The following is a 16,751-nucleotide window of genomic DNA, read 5'->3' as shown; positions in this document are numbered from 1 at the left end:
TCTAATCTATTGTGGCGAGTGCAGAACATTACTTTAATTCAAATGATTATTAGGTTATGTGAAGGAAACTTTTAATCAGTCAATGTGTTTTTCCGGGTATGCCAATAAATAGCATAATGGTGGTTACACCAATCACTGGTTGATAATCATGACATCTCATGTCACCCATGGTCATATTTGTTACCTAAGTCATTCAAATTTATTAGAAAATGTATGTATATAATGATAATACCTAACATATATCCATTTAAAATGTTTAAAAAGGCGATTATTTGCAATTTTTGGTGATATATCCGCCATCTTGGATTTTGGACCTGTGCAGTCCGGGAAAAAATTGGAAACAGGTAGTTTTGCTAACTATAGGGTCTGAAGAAGTGAAAAAACATAATTTGCAAAAATCTATATGAAATGTTCCAAACACCTTTTTTTGCTACATATCGCCCTGCACTATAGGCTGTCACGTTTCAAATGTTTTTTCAATTTCACAATGAAATCATTAAACTGATTAGCCGGCTTAAGCTGTCTGGTGCCAGTAGCCTATTCTGATATTTTAGTTTTGCCTCTCTAGAGAGAGCTACTGTAACTCTGATAAATGTGCTCATTTTCCAAGTGAAATATTTAGTCACTGCAACATAACACATGTGGGAAAAGTCTGCACATAGGCTACTTTGGGAATAGGAAATATTCATTTTTCAGAGGACAAGTAAGCTAGGCTACCAGTCTCCCTATTATTGTGCATTATTACCATAGTGTGGATAACAACATTTGTCTGGTGCACACGTCTGCTCTACACATTCTTAGAGCTAAAAATAGTCCATCTTGGAGATGTCCATAAATGTGTCAGACATGGCTGTTACATGACCCTTCTGCGTTCATTGAATAGGCCTATGTTTGAGCTAGTAAGGAAATAGTCACAAAAGTAGGGTTTCTCAGTAAACTTTGATGTTACATTTGTTTATTGTGGGTTTGCAATGCAATAGATATATGTATGGTGAAGAGTGGTGCTTTCATTCTGTGGCCAATATGAACAAGTCTTTCTCAGACACCTGGGCCTATCTCTATGGACCAATATGAAAAATAGGATCCGGCAGGCATGTTAAAGCTTCACAATGTCAACTGCCCCAGTAGGGTATCCTATTTTCAATGAGGTAGAATGCAATACTATTAAAATCTACATTTGTGCTACATGCCCAACCTTTCCCAACCAACTCTTGCAAGTGATTTTATAATGTGGTAGGCTATTATTTTTTCCAATGTCCAATATGGCCTATAGTGGGAAACTGCAAATGCCTTCTTGACATTGCCCCTTGTGAACCCACTATGAAATGTCATTCTAAGAATTATGGGCCGTTTACGCTAATCCAAGAAGTTAACAGACCAGCATTTCCCCTATAAATTTCATAGCAATTTCCTCCTGGCATCAAGAGATCAAAAATAGTCTTTCCTTTTCATCATATCCTGATAAAAATGGGGACTCAGAAATATAAATATGGGAGACATATCATACTGGATAAGTCGTGGGTCTTAGAGAGGGACAGTAAAAGTCAACATAATACTGCATTTATGTACTGCACACTGAGTGGAGAGTAATCCAGCATGCTCGGAGTGTTGCAAGCTGTATTGGTTGTACAGAGCATGAACATATTGTTTTAAAAATATGGTATGCTACAGAGAATGCATAGCCTGCTGTAAGCAATACATCTGATTCTGATGCATCAGAATTCAATTTAGTCAAATATTTATCTAAGAATGCATGAATGATTAAAAAAAATGTATATATATATATATATATATAGTCAGATCAAAATATTAGCAAAATATTAACTACAATCAAATATGTACAATGCAGTTTGATCCTCCTCATGCCATGATCCTAAAACAGTCCTTTGATATTCACCTCCTTTTTACAGGGCCACCCTCCATCATCAGTTAAGCATTCCCTCCCTAGCTACAACCCCCCCCCCCCCCCCCCCCCCCCCCCACCACACACACACACACACACACACAGCTCATTCCCATCTGCTTTGTCTTGCTCCAACATCCTGATGTTGTTCATGCACCGTTCCAGCTGCAGGTACTCCCTAACAGCAGGTGTACTGTAACTAAGCAGGCCGTGGAAATGACTTTAAACTTTCAGAATATTCACATCTCAGACTCATTAACAAAAATGTCTGGCTGCGCGTAACAGTGGGTACAGTGTGCCAGTCAGTAATAGTGCGTTACAAGCATACACCTCTCAATTTCTAAACTTTTGAGTCTCACTCTTTCTACTATAATTGAGATGAGATACTCAGTCTTGCTTTGTTTACATTAATTGAGTTCAGAATGACCTGACCTGACATATTTGCAGCTGTCTTTTTCTAGATTTGTTTACAACAGTCTTTTTGCACTTTTGATCACATAAGATCTTGTGGTTTTATTTCCCATTTGAACACCACAATGTCTTAGTAGAAACGACTGAAAATTATGAGAAAATGAAATCATCTGACACCTGAGAAATCGGAAACCTCCGGCTGATTAAAGATGAATTACCCTGATCTAAACCCTGATGATTCACGCTTGTGTTTACACATTCTTTCCGTGTGAAAGCAAGGAAGCACGAACTGCAGGGAGTCTGATAGGAGGGTCTGCTTTTCCCACAAGTAAAAAGCCAGGATCAAGGAAATCCTCCACCACAGCCACAAAGCAGCGCTGCCAAATCCACAAACGATGAAAGCATCTGTATCTCCGTCTGGCATTGCACACGCAGTGATAAAAAAAAAAAAACTGATAGCCAAAGACATGCTCACTTCTTGACTATTTTTAGGCCCCTGAAATGGTTTGCTGGAGTGACTGGAAAATGACAGGAGGGTATCTGAACCAACTCCAAGTAATAATTAACACTGCAATGAGGTAAGGACTAAATGACTAATAAAAGGGAATTAAGAGGTGTTTAAATTATAAAACTGTGAATACAAGCTGTTCCATTCTTTAATAGTAAAGTTCATTACTATTTCGGAATGCAATGCACACAAGGGCATGTAGGAGAAAATGAGCTTAGTTTAGACCAGATTTGTGCATGTATCTAGTAGCACAGTAGCCTACATTGTAGGTAACGGAATGGCACAGGCAAATCTAAGTCAGGCTCATTGTTTCCAACGCAGTCTGGAGCTGTCGCAACACTGCTTTCATCATGTGGCCAAATTTCCTGTAATATATTTCTAATTTGACCTCACAACATACTTCAAACATGAGTGTACAGTTTTAAAAGAGGGATGTTTGAGACCAATAAATAAAAACTTGAACTTCAAGGGTTGATGGAAAATGTGTGTATGTCCCATTTGGTATAACAGCAATGTTTTAAGAATAGGCCTACTATTCTGAACAGCAGTTAGATTAAAATGTTACTACACAAAGTGGTCTTTTCTTGCTGCTTAGCTCTATCTGACTAGACATTTTAATATTTAAAGACTCTGTAAACCAAAAATGAATGTGTTCTGTGTTCACACTACAGATAATTCTGAATAAACAAAAAAGCAAAGTATATAAATTAGGTTTCAAAATCATTACAAAATCATTAGCATAGTCTGCTTTCAAATGCTGTGGGTAGGTCAACTGACTGTGCGGAAGCCAAGTCGGAGCAAAGGTGCTGCCCCTCTGAACTGTCATACCACATAGTTCTAATCAGAGCGCTAGACAAAACAGAGTGGGGACACTCCCATAAGAGACTGTGGAAAAAGATGGCAACGATTTCCATGCCAGACTCTGGCATGGGTTATGGAGACAGTTTTGGAACTGAAAACTGCCAATCATTTAGTCAGTAGTTAATGAGTTACTAAACTAAGCCCTCCAGCATCCAGGAATAAATTCCACCCTCCTGCATACATTGAGCACAGGTTTTTTGGAACTGTTGATCGCGTGATGGCGACATCAAGGAGTTTCACAACTCCCTCTTTCTATGGCTCTGGTTCCAGTCATCTTCAAACCAGAGGTGTGTTCAAATTCGCAAACGTAGGTGAACGGTGCAAACATTTTGCAAACAATTTTCTTTTAGCCTTGAGTTTTCTGCAAACATTTGCGAACATGTTGGGAGTTGGATATAGAGATAGCCTACCACTGAGATTGGAAGGTTTAAAGAAAATCATTCAAATTTATCTGTTCATAAACATGTTCGCCGTGAACGTTTGCCTCTGTTCCAGGAATTTGAACACACTGTGGCTGATTCTAATTATCCCAGTACTTCAGGAAGATAGATAAGCTAATTAGTGTAAACACAGTGTGTTTACAGGACCTGGCTGCAGTATCAGTACCACCTTGGGTCCAGGTGGAACCGGGTTCGAGTCCAACCCGGGTCAGAAAGGGATCGATTAGAGCGGTGTAACGTCACAGTCACCCCGTTGCTCCACTAGTTGTGTGCATTGCTCCATTCACTTCAATAGATTCTATTCAATTCTGCCAGTCGCCTGCCGTGAATCGCAGTCGCATCTCTACTGTAGTTGTGTGTGTTGGCCTTTATTTTCATGGGTTTGTTCACCTGCTCACCCAGCTCCTCAGGGGAGGGGTTATGCTAAGCAATGAACTCATCATATCATGAATACCCCTTTTTAGTACTGCCCAAACAGCACCATGTAACATAATGCAAAGTTTACATCTGTTTCATTATCAAAAGTTCAAAGAAGCTTTATTTTTAAGGGCATATACTTAAGGGCTTATACTAAAATCATAACACTGTTTGGGTGCATGTCATAATTTATGTCAATCATTATACATTTCTGAATACTTTATAATCTTTTATGAATGTGTTTTGATGTCTTATGAATACCGGGTTTACAATTGTTATCAGGAATTGTATCTATTTGTTCATTTAAATTAAGTTAAAACATGGAATTCAGTGGAATTCAGTGAGTTCATGTTGGAGTGGTGATCCTCCATTGCTAAACTTGGCTCCAGTGGTCAGTTTACAACTACTTAAACTGCAGTTTCAGCTGAGATGATTGTTACGCTTGCAGTCAGTTGCAGAGTGCAGGCCGGGGAGTATATGACAGACTGACTCATCTCCACTTCCATTCAAGTGATTGAACGTTTGCTTTTAAACATGTCGCTGGGAGGCAGCACAGCAGCACTTTTTCATCAATGTGTCCTTGCTCCCAAAATCATCCAGTTGTAAACTTGGCCTGACCGAGCAAACACCATGGCGACGGTCCAGGAGATCCCATTCTCAGAAGGCATGCAGCCCTGCTTCTGCTGCTGAGTCACTGATGACATCGTGCACAAAACAGTTTGAGTCATTCAAGCCAGGGGGGCTTGTAGTACAGATAAACCTCAACCTGAACTACCACAGTAAAGTGATTAAAGCAGCTGTCCTGACTGCAGACAGAGCACAAGGGCTTGCAGCTGCTGGCTAATTTTGGCATATTCCAAAGGAACAAAAAGTAGGCTATTGTGGAAAAAGGAGCAAGGTTTTACTGGCATATTACAACGTGACTAAAATATTCACACTCTCGCTGTGAAAATCATCAGCCATTTTTAAACATTTTTGATGTTTTCTAAAGTCTGACAAATATGATGTGATGGAAAATGGACAACATTCCTACTATGGGGGGTGGGGACAAGACTTAGACATACAGAGTCGGGCGGCTTCTGACTGCTTTCTACTTACCTTTTACAAGATTACCCCTAGTGTTTCACAGGCTGAGATCAGACGTACACACCTTTGTGGTCCAACAGCTTTAACTGGCCGTGTGTTTACTGTACCTGTTTATGGTTGGGAAGAGTGCCTGAACTTTAGCAGTTAACAAGCCCAGGTTGCCATCTTATAAAGAGATTAATGGATCTAGAGGGGGCACTGCAAATCTGTACATCCTGTTCACACAGTCTAATGGAGTATCAAACAGCCACCAACTCAGATTACCAGCTAAATCAACTATAGGTTAGAGCTGCCATCAACTGCAGTCTTCAAAAATTGGGTAGTTATATGTGAAGCCTTATTCACTGCATGGGGAATCAGATTAATCTGAAACACATTTTCCGATCCCCTAAGGCTCAGTATTGCTATTTTCAGACATAAGCTGAATTACATGTGGGTTAGTCATGTTATTTCCTGGTTGCAATGCAACAGACTGTCTGATGCATTTTATAATGCTTGTTAATCAAGCTCACGTGGGACATACAGAGAGACTTTGATTGACGAAGTACAAATTTGCACTTGTGCTTTGTCTTAAAAAAAAGATGTTGATACAATTGGCAACATTTCATTTGCATTATTTCAAAAAGGTCAGAGCCACCCAGAGTAACAACTCCATAACATCAGGTACACATCATGAAACAGGAAGACAACACACTACTCTCGAAGCATGTCCACTCTGTACCATAAATATCTTCTCTGACCACTGACCCGCAGACTGCCCTGAAAGCGACTGCTGGGTTATTACTGGGCCTAGTTTCCTCTGTATCCCCACGACCCCCAGCTTGCTGAAGGACAGTTGGAAATGTAAAATAAAATCAGCATGGGTCCTTTTCTGTTTCATGAGCGTTGATTACTTTTCATGCTTTTGGGCTCCAGGTCAGTGGGAACTGCTCTGTCGGGGGTGTGTGTGTGTGGGGTGTGTGTGTGGGGGAAGAGGGGGGGGGGGGTGACAGCTGGAGCCATAAGTGATAAAATGGGAGATATTGTTCTCTTTCAAACCAACAAGTCACATTTGGCAAATGGACCAATGAAGAGTGTATCTCATAACTGTTTTCACAACAAACGTTTATTGGCCTATATGAGGAGGTGGCATGGTAAACATTTTTAAATGGTCAATTCATTTGTACAAAACAACAAAAAATCATCATGATTACATGAATTTAAGGTTATGGCTCATGAGTTCATCATCGTCTGTGGCCCCTCAACTTGAACTCATATCAATTCCTGATGATTCATGAGATACTGTGAGAAATAAAGTAATACATAAATCATGAATTTATGATAAATCATACCTACCCTACTTACCGTAAAGTGTTACCAGATATTTTTTCCACATTCTCTGGAAAGGTCAACCTGCAATAGCATACATGATGTGAAAACAACACATGCCATGTGACCTCATTTATAATCTGAACAGGACTAATAATTACATAGCATTCTTTTCTAGCATGCCATGAATGCCAAAAGATGTCAAAAGGCCATGGAGCAAACTGATAACTGATAGTAATAATAACAATAAATTTAATTTTGTATAGCGCTTTTCGCTTAGCACACTCAAAGTCGCTCTGTTTTATTGTCTGGGGTATGGTCCAATAACAATGATTAATTGTTAGTTATATTGGTTGGCATGATTTAGGTCTGATTACATGAGGATTCAGTAGAGGCTTTGTTTGTATTCCATTTTAATTAATGAAATTAAATTATTCCTAAACTACCACAAATTATTCCAATCACTCAGAGGTTCAGTTGGTCTGAAATACTTCTAGCCAACAATAACATTGACAAAGAAACTGCTGTTTTCTTTTTTTCGCATCAGTGTTTGGGTTCATGGCACAGTAGCCAGTCACTGACATTTACTTAATTGATATTTTAATTCTATTCAATACATTATATGAAGTGTCTGATTGTATTTATTCTGAGCTATTGACAGTGACATGTAAAATGGAACCCTGGCTCAAGATGATTGCTAACATACCACTTTATAGTCTGCATTTTGGTCCTGTCTGCGGTTATATATTTCCACCTCTATCATGACTTCAGTGTCAAGCTACTTTCATTTCCTGTTCTGTTTAATCAGTTTAATCTTAATCATAGGGGTTAAGGGCAGTTAGATTTTTATCGTTTGTTTGTAATGTGTAATTATTGGAATTGTTATGTCAGGTGCTTCTTTTGCCAAGGTGTATGTTTCTGAGATTACAGTAGTAGGGCCATTACACTTGGTTTAGCTGAACAGCTCAGTCAGAAACACCTGAGGCCTACAGTAAACATTATTTCAAAAATCTTAACATTAGTTTGCTTGCCATGCTATGAGTTGAGCTTTGACTCAATGACAACTCGGTCGCCATCAACGCAAGTGAGCTGACCAGCATCCAAACCACATCTCACCACTTTCTATTGAGCTATTGCATACCACTCTTTTCCATTATCCAGGCGTGAGGCATTGCTTATGGAGACTTTACGAACTGCGTGCCAGCCTGGTCAGAGGCAAATAGTTGGCACCGAGTTTTTGATTTGAGATCATGATTCACTCAAGTCTCCAGAGACAGGATGGAAAAGGAGTAAAAGTGCAAACAGACTACATCCCATAGTCATCCATCTCCTGTCATCCCAAAGTTAACAATATGTCACACTATGCCCCTTTCAAATGGGGCACTTGTGAAGTGAATACAAATATGATTTATACTGTATGATTGCCTGCCACAGACGTAAAAAAGGGGTATTGAGTTCCTATTTCATTTTAATCCATAAAGATAAAAGTTATGTCTTCATTTTCGTTCCCCCTGGTAGAACTTTAATGATTAGCCTATAGGCTCAGAAGAGGTCATTAACATGTTTTCCCAATATTCGACATAAAACATACTGTACTCCATCTCTTTCATCTCAGCATGGAGAACCGGCTTTTATGCAGAGCCAGCCTCACGTGTAAGGCCCTCTGGTTTACATTAAGACAATGTGCTGAATTCTCCATAAGCCTCACATGTAAGACAGCGCCATCACTTATGTTGCCCGTCATATGCCGCCCATGCAGGGTGCAGCATTTACATTCACCCCTGAATGGATGGAATGCTTTAGGCGCGAGATGACATTGGCCATGGAGAGGTCCACATGCTCCAGGGCCCCTCTGCTTTGAGCATTCGCATGGAAGTGCAGAAGACATTAGTCAGGAGGCAGAAAAACATCTGCAAAGTCCATCACTGATAAAAATGGGACCATCATTGAGTAATATCATCCCCTTGGAATGCCTTGTCACTGCAGTTTCTTGACTAATTTACCTTTGTTTTGTTGGCCATTCATAGGTTTATTTGGAAAACAATTCCAAATTCATCAATTACATGCAGTGGTATATGACAACAAATAATTTTATGTTTTTAAAATGATGGGTGGATAAATTACATTCAGATATCTTTCATGGTCCATCTTATATAAAATAATGTGATGGAGTATCTGTTATTGTAGTTGAGAGTATCATTGAGAATCCATTATTTATCAGAGATTACAGACTATCACATAGTTTATGTATGCCAACTCATGCCTCCACATCATTACAAATGACTAAAATGTCTCTTCAGAAAGTCCCTTGATACAGTACTGGCCATGGCTGAGGACTTCAGGTCCTGTGAGCATTTTGATTAGGGTTTTATATCTGAAAATGTTCAGGGCTCCAAACTGTACAAGTTCTCAAAGGTTCATGCCTTTATGAAAGAATTGGACCCAATATATACCCTGTACTATGAAAGTTCAGTAAAACTGGCAAAAGTACCGTTTTTGACCTATGCACAAGTTCCAATTTTGACAATGTTCCACCACTTGGTCTATTATTGTTCCACAATATCTATAAGGCTCTGTGTTCATTGAATTCAACATGGAATTTCAGAATCTTGAATTGTTGCAGAATGGAATGTTTTGTTAAAATTTTCAAAACTCTGAACACTGAAATGGCTGAGGATTAACATCAGTATTTGTTTTAAATGAGGAATGACTTATATGCTAAGTGTGAAAAAATCGTTCATGGGGAAAACGGTTAGCTCCCACTTTCTGGTTTAGACTACTTCATGGGACAGGAAGATAAACACCAACATTGCTCTTCCAGCATCTGATTAGAGCTGACTCACTCACAGAGCATCTGTTTAGCAGAGGTCCTACTCCTCTTACTCATACAACCCCTTGGGCTTGTATGACAGGGTGTCTTGGTACCGGACATGACCTCTGACCCTTTGTTACATTGGGGAAGGCCTCTCAAGGCCGATTTCTCATAGGCAGATTTTCAGATGTGTTTGTAGGACTTCCTCTTGCTTTCCTCCTTGTAAGGGCCGTGCTGATTCACTTGGCTGAACACTCAGCCTCCAGACCCTTCCACCACCCCACAGAGCCAGTCGACTGAGAAGTAAGGTGGGTTAACGACAACCACAGATCTTTCCCCTACTCCATCAACAATTACCAAAACAGAGTGACTCACCTATCTGAGACCATTTTTGGTTGTGAATTAAACAGAAATTAAACACTGACTTCCAAGGGAATGCCGGGGTTTCAGGCCAAGACGCTATTACCTCATACTGTTTATAGAAAGACAAATAACAGTTTCAGTTCAGGAACAGTAATAGCATTAGAATTAATGAGAAGTCAGTTCATGAACAGTAATAGCATTAGAATTAATGAGAAGTCATTTTATGAGATTTAACAAATACCATACGATTTACTGAACCATCTGGGACATATACTGTAAGCATATGTGGCAAAATATACAGACATGATATATGCTGTTTATTATGAAAATGACCACAAAAAAACAATGCTCAAACACCTATACAAACTGTGTCCCTGGTTCAAAGGGATGGACCTGCAGTGTATTCCACTTTGAAACAACTTTACAATCATGAAGTCCATTCTTTGCTTGAGTTACTGGACACATCCAGGGCTTTCAAGTTGTCCCATGTTGTTTGTGACAGGGTTGGAATGAGTGACCCTGTACTAGTCCACACTCAATCCATCTTCTGGGCTGCGGCCCATACCATCATACATTTCCTTTTCATTTCACAGCTAAGGTTACATGTCCAAATTACTAAAAAAAAAAACTCCTCTGGGTAACGTGAATGTGTTAATGTGATAGGACTGCATTTTACAAGTCCCAAGAGGCCTGTTAACTCCTGGCAAATACTAGACAGTTTTATTCTTAAAACTGGGTTAGAATGTAACAAAACAAATATTACAGTAAAGCTGTTTAGAGTTGTTTGTATCATAATTGACAGTAGCCTTGTAGTCTACTTCCATTTAAGCCAGAAGCTTTATCATACATACTGTAAGAATAAAGGAAGTAATTGTTCAAAATGATGAAAAGTCTTTAGTAAAAAAAAAATACATTGCTCATAATTTCTCTCACTGTCTCTCATTCTCATCTATCAAATGAAAGCCACCAGAGTATTAATTTCCCATAATGCGTTTCCACAATTATTATGTAAGTACAGGCTCTTTTCAGAGAGCAAAGCCTCCGAGCCAATCAAAAGTGAAGAAATCTACAGAGGCCTCGTCCTATCGCATCATTGATTCCTAAGGACCTGCACGGAGCCCATCCTCTCAAAGAATGGTCGTCTTTTACTCTGAGCCCTGGGACAAGAAAGTTGCTCCAAATAGTTCCAAGAACCTTCATTATGAAAAGTCACCAACAAGCTTCATTCCAGGAAACTGAAAACATTTATCTTCAATTTAAGTTTCCCTCATAGCTCCCAAGCAATCAGACCAATTTTTAAAAAGTGCACAATTAATTGAAAAACATCACATACCATTGTAGTTAGGCTGTTACCTGATTGTTTTAGGTAAGTAAAATGAAAAATACATTTAGGTTAGCATGGTATTACACAACAAGACCAGCTAATCGAGTTAGCACTTCAAGATTTAAGAACAAACCTCTCTGCGCTTTCCTGCCCGCCCTCATGATGCTCTGATGACCTCATATCACGCGTTTACACTGTTTAGACTGAGAGCCCGGTGGCCCAGTCACTGATTCAGAGTTCCTTTGTAGCTTCTGGTTGGTGAAATGTACAGACACACTCCGAGAGAATGGGAGAGTTCAGAATGGAGTCTCTTAGTAATGCAAGCCTGACTGTTCAGTTCAACTTTACAGTATGTAACTTTAGGGAACTGTCCAAATGAAGATATGCTTTTAAGCCCATCCCAAAATATTATATTCTCTATATCTCATTCCTTCATAGTATTTTGATAAATGTTGATACTGTATCCCCAGATTTCAGTCCTCTTTGATGTCATGATAACAAAATGAGGACTGAACTACTGAGGAAAGGGTAATGTATCTGTCAATCAGAACAAAAAGCCAAAAAGTAGTCAATTTAGTTAACTCTTCATTAAAAGTAAATCAAAAGTAAATGGACCGATCCCAGGAAATGATAAACGATAGTTTTACCCCAATTCATTACAGCCCCTTGAAAAACTTGTCCAACTAAATTAGGACAACATGTCTATTGGACAACACTACGTTTCAAACTCAGAGAAACTCTACTGAGGATTTATTTCAGTCGTTGCAACCAAATGTCATCAGTGTTAAAAAAAAGTATGCATGCAGACACTTTAACCCAGGATGACTTAAATTTATGACATGAAAAATGTTTGAAGAAAGCTTTTGCAAAACACTGTATTTACAGAAGTTTAAAAGGGATATATTTCGGGAGAGTTTTGTTTGTTGTCACATGGTCTCTAATAAAAAGCCAGGCAGCAGAACTATAGCATAAAAATAGATTATCATCAGCTATGTACTGTTTTATGCTGTATTAATAATGTCATATATTTTATGTACATAGGTTTAAAAAGGTCTTTTGGAAAATGTTCAACACATCTGTCAAAGCAATTGTGCAATCAAACAAAATAGCACATTTTGTCTTGCGCTCCACATTCAGAGAATGTTATGTAACGTTACATTCCAGACTACAGGCTCCGAGGCCCAAGTGCACTCCTTCAATAGTTTGCCTCTCCACTTTTTTCCTGAAAAATTCCTTTGATCGACAAAAAAAAAGAATTTTTCAAAAAAAGAAAAAGTGTTCAAAGATGACTTTAAGGGCACAACTTCAAGGACAAGCATCAGTAACCCTGTTGAATTGTTTTTATAGATCAAAGACTGCAAAAATGTCTTCTGTTAGATGTTGTACACAAAATGTTAGATACTGGAATCCAGTTTTCTATTTACAATAGGTTTCATGCTAGAAGTTGAGGTTAAAGCGATAAACATGGACTCTACTCTATTTAAAAAAAATGCTATATGCTATACATGCTATATAGATATTTCCCAGTTAAGCTTACTTCTTAAGAAAGAAGATGAATTAACACAGATGACCAATTTTCAGTAGTTTTATTGAAAAATGCCTCCTGTGGTCCAGAAATAAATAAGAAAATAAGGCTGTGGAATTCACAATATGCAGTTAAAACAACTGGAGCAATCCTATGTCTATAGTCATGCACACAAATTTCAACTGCATCGGTATTGATATATATAAAAAAAACTATATTCTGGTTTAGAAAAAGAATCCTTACTAAATATACAACACAGACAATTCCACCATTGGTAAGAGTCAGCTGTGAGTTGGTATAATAAAACTGGTAAATAATATTTTGACAGAAAGAATGAAATAAAGCCACATTTTGTAGACAATGAACTGCAGGTGAACATGAACTGACAACCCTCTTTACTTAAATGAACAACAAAAACAATCAATGACAACACTTCCACATTTCAAAATATGACTTATCAAATGGACATGTGGAGACTAGTGGTTAGTTTCACACAAACAGGTGAAATTTGATGTTAACATCCTTAGTGCATTTAACGCTGGCCTTAAATGATCACAGATGCAGACATGTTATAGGCAAAAACACACAACAGGACAATTGGCACACACATAGGGTTTTTGGATGAAGTAAGAGTAAGAAATGGGAGGAAAATGACAAGCTTTTGTTACTGAATTTCATGTTTTATAGTGCTGTGACTCTTTACTATACATCTATCCACATGATCTTTGAAAATAACCAGAATTTTAAACAACTTCCAAGGATTCAGAGAAAACAGTCTTCTTGGCTGATTATGATTCTATATCCTCTCTGTTTCCTCTCTTGATAGAGATCTCTTTCCACGCTGGTTTTGTAAATAACCGGGAGATTGTATTTCTGTATCGTCAGTTTCCCCCTCTGGTACGGAGACTACACGGTTGTTGGGCGCAGGCTGGTAACCGTCTGGTTGGAGATATCGGGTTGTCCAATTGAACAGAAACTTAGTTTTGGATGTTTTTGCATGCATGAACTGTCAAGGCTTTGTATACTGTAAACATACCTCAAGTGTATGGAGAAACATTCATCATCTTTTCATATCACTACAAATATAAAACTTACAAAAAAAAGGATTCATGCTCACTTACAAACCATAATTATCTCAATCTAAGAGACATTTCCTAAAATAATCTTATTAAAAATAATTGTTTTACTTGTAGTGAAAAAACATAGAATAATTAAAATTCTTGTAAAGATTACCACCAGCCATTGATTCTCTAAGAGCCGTCAAGGCCCTCATCCTCATATCATATTGAGGTATAACATGAACAAATTAATTAATAAAAAATAAAACAAGAGTAAACACAATTGAAACAAAAAAGTGACAAGATGTGACCTAATGTGCACCAGTTATGCAAATACAAAGATGTTGTCATGGTTACATGTACAAATGGGCACATGCTACATTGGGAACCTGAGCAAAGGTTGTTTACATCACTCAAGGCAAAAATAACAAACAGAGGTTATGTTGGCAGTCAGCAAGCAGCGTGTTAAAAGGCACAAGCTCTGGATGAGGTGTTAACTCATGGTTTCCCTTTTTTATTCAAACATCATTTACAAGGCACAATTAGTTTATTTACATATGTCTTCCAGGCTGAAGATGTTTGGTCTCAGAGGGGAATGCAATCATGCATTTTAACCACTAAATATCACTGATTCGGATATTTAGCAGCTAAAGTAAACACTCCCCTTGTCTCAGCTACGACATCCACTTGGTTAGTAGTTGGACATGCTCCTTATGTCAAGAGAAGCCCTGTAACACTGTTTCCTACAGTTTGGGATGCAAACAGGCCACCGTATGTTTGCCAACTCTGGCGTTTCATAAAAAAGTAGCTGTGAGATGATGTTAGTGACAGTCCACTTCCCTCTGGGGTTTGTTTTGCTTGTTGCTTTTGTTTGTTTGGCTTGGTTTTTAACGTCGCTCAGCAAATGTTCATTCATCATGTCCATGGTGGTTATCCTTAAGGATTCATCAGCGCGTGCGCTACTATCTCAGAAACAGGACTTTTTTTCAGGTTTTCAAACTGTAAGCAGCACAGGCGGCTCTAGAAAGCTTACTATGCTGTACCTGCAAACAGGTTAAAATTGGGGTGTTAATGCTTTAATGGGAACAGACTCATTATTGTCTTCATGCCATATTCAAATAACATCACTCAACATAACATTAATCTGTTAGCTCTGTCTCCATTAAAAACATGCGTCATCATTCTAGCAGACAAACCCCCTAGCCTAATGTAAGACTCTGTGACTCACCCTGGTACCCTTGTCCGTTGTAAGGAATACCGACACACTGGGAAGAATCACAGTACCCTGGGGGTCCCGGGGGTCCCCTAACTCCTGGGGATCCCTGCCGGCCAGACTGACCACGTTCCCCAGATGAGCCAGGAGGACCGGGAGGGCCGGTCTGCGATTGGCCTTGTGGTCCTGGAAGAAAGAGAGAGAGGGGGTGGGGTGGAGGGTAAGAGTGTGTGTGTGCGTGCGGGTGTACAGGGGGTGGGGGGGCTTAAGACATGCCATCAGCAGCCTACTGACATCACCCTCGCACCGTCCCGAGTGGTCGTGGTGCGGGGGAAAACTCGTTTCTTGCACTGTAATTTAAATGTTTAGATGGCTCAATTAAAAAAACAGTGGGGAAAGCATTCCGTCCTCGGCGGAGTTACCCCCTGCCCTCGTCCGTCTAGACAACATAAACCAAGTTTGGGATTTCCCCCTTTCCCTCTCCCTCTCCCCTGTCTGCTCGGACTCGCTCCCTTAAATCAGCACATGTGCTGTCGATGAAAAGCTCCAGAGAGCAGGCGCTCGTTGAAGGAACAATCTGATTATCCGCCACCACCTCCAGCCTAACCCCCCCACCCCGACTTCTTAAACAATGAGTCATCGGTCGTAAGCTTCCTTCTACTGTACCGCATTCACACACATTTTGCCATCAGTTCATTCACAGAAACAAGACTTTGGCAGTGTCTGTACGAGCGAGAGTGGACTTAGACTGCCTCCGCTTCTCCCCTCCTCAGCATTATAGATGACATCTCTGGGAGTCCGGGGGCTCAGAGCAACTTACTGAATAGTCATTTGTACGTGGGTGATGGTCATAAATGCTGATTTGAACATTTTTTTTTTTTTCTGCCAAAATACTCAACAGACGTCATGCCGGAGCTGTTGAAAACCTCATCTATATCTCCTCTCATTTGAAATCCCACGGACAGTTGGGAGTCATCATCTCCACGACAGAAACAGTGTAGGACTGACAAAATTAGGGGCTCAACTGGGTGAGATAAGTCTTCTGAGTTGTATTTTCACTAGCCTTCCTGACCGATAAGGGACACTGTGCAAGTCAGCTGTGCGTGTCCATGAATGTGGATTAATGACAGTCTGATGTGTACAAACATCTGCCCTAGGGTCACTCACCGGCGAGAGGGACATCAATTCAGGAATAGAGAAGAGTGGCTGGCAATGCATCTGACCAACTGAGATTTAATTTATGATGCACAGCTGCCGAAAACCAGGGTTCAAGAAATACATAAAGGTAAATCTCGACACCCCCATCCCCTCCCAACCTCTCTACCATAATGAGTCAGTCTCAACTGTGATGTTTTGCTTTGCTGTGCTTTCTCTTTGGTCCACATGCGTTTCACAACTCCAACGGCTGGGTTGAGGAATGTGCTGTGGGGGGAGACAGAGCTCTCAGCCTTTCAGCACGGGGGACACACTGAGACTTCTCATGCTGTTGTTTAAAGTTGTTAAAAAACAGTGGAACCACACA

At 39.6% G+C, this 16,751-nt stretch overlaps 1 protein-coding gene across 4 annotated transcripts in view; it reads right to left on the bottom strand.

The window, feature by feature from the left end:
- Positions 1–13,004: 13,004 nt before the first annotated feature.
- The window catches only part of col12a1a (collagen, type XII, alpha 1a), a 56,992-nt gene continuing 53,245 nt past the window's right edge, over positions 13,005–16,751 (bottom strand). For 3 of the 4 annotated variants that reach the window (XM_042071784.1, XM_042071786.1, XM_042071787.1), the window contains 2 exons: positions 15,245–15,415; positions 13,005–13,897 (listed from right to left, as the gene is read on the bottom strand). In XM_042071784.1, the coding sequence (XP_041927718.1) occupies positions 13,755–13,897; positions 15,245–15,415 (314 nt within the window). In that variant the 3' untranslated portion in view covers positions 13,005–13,754. Of the gene's footprint in view, positions 15,060–15,244; positions 15,416–16,751 lie in introns of all 4 variants that reach the window. The other variant, XM_042071785.1, reaches the window with a different exon arrangement.

This window comes from Alosa sapidissima, chromosome 19, assembly GCF_018492685.1.
Source record: "Alosa sapidissima isolate fAloSap1 chromosome 19, fAloSap1.pri, whole genome shotgun sequence".
Lineage (NCBI taxonomy): Eukaryota > Metazoa > Chordata > Actinopteri > Clupeiformes > Clupeidae > Alosa > Alosa sapidissima.
The sequence above is the reverse complement of the archived record's forward strand: the minus strand, read 5'-3'. Positions and strand labels throughout refer to the sequence as shown.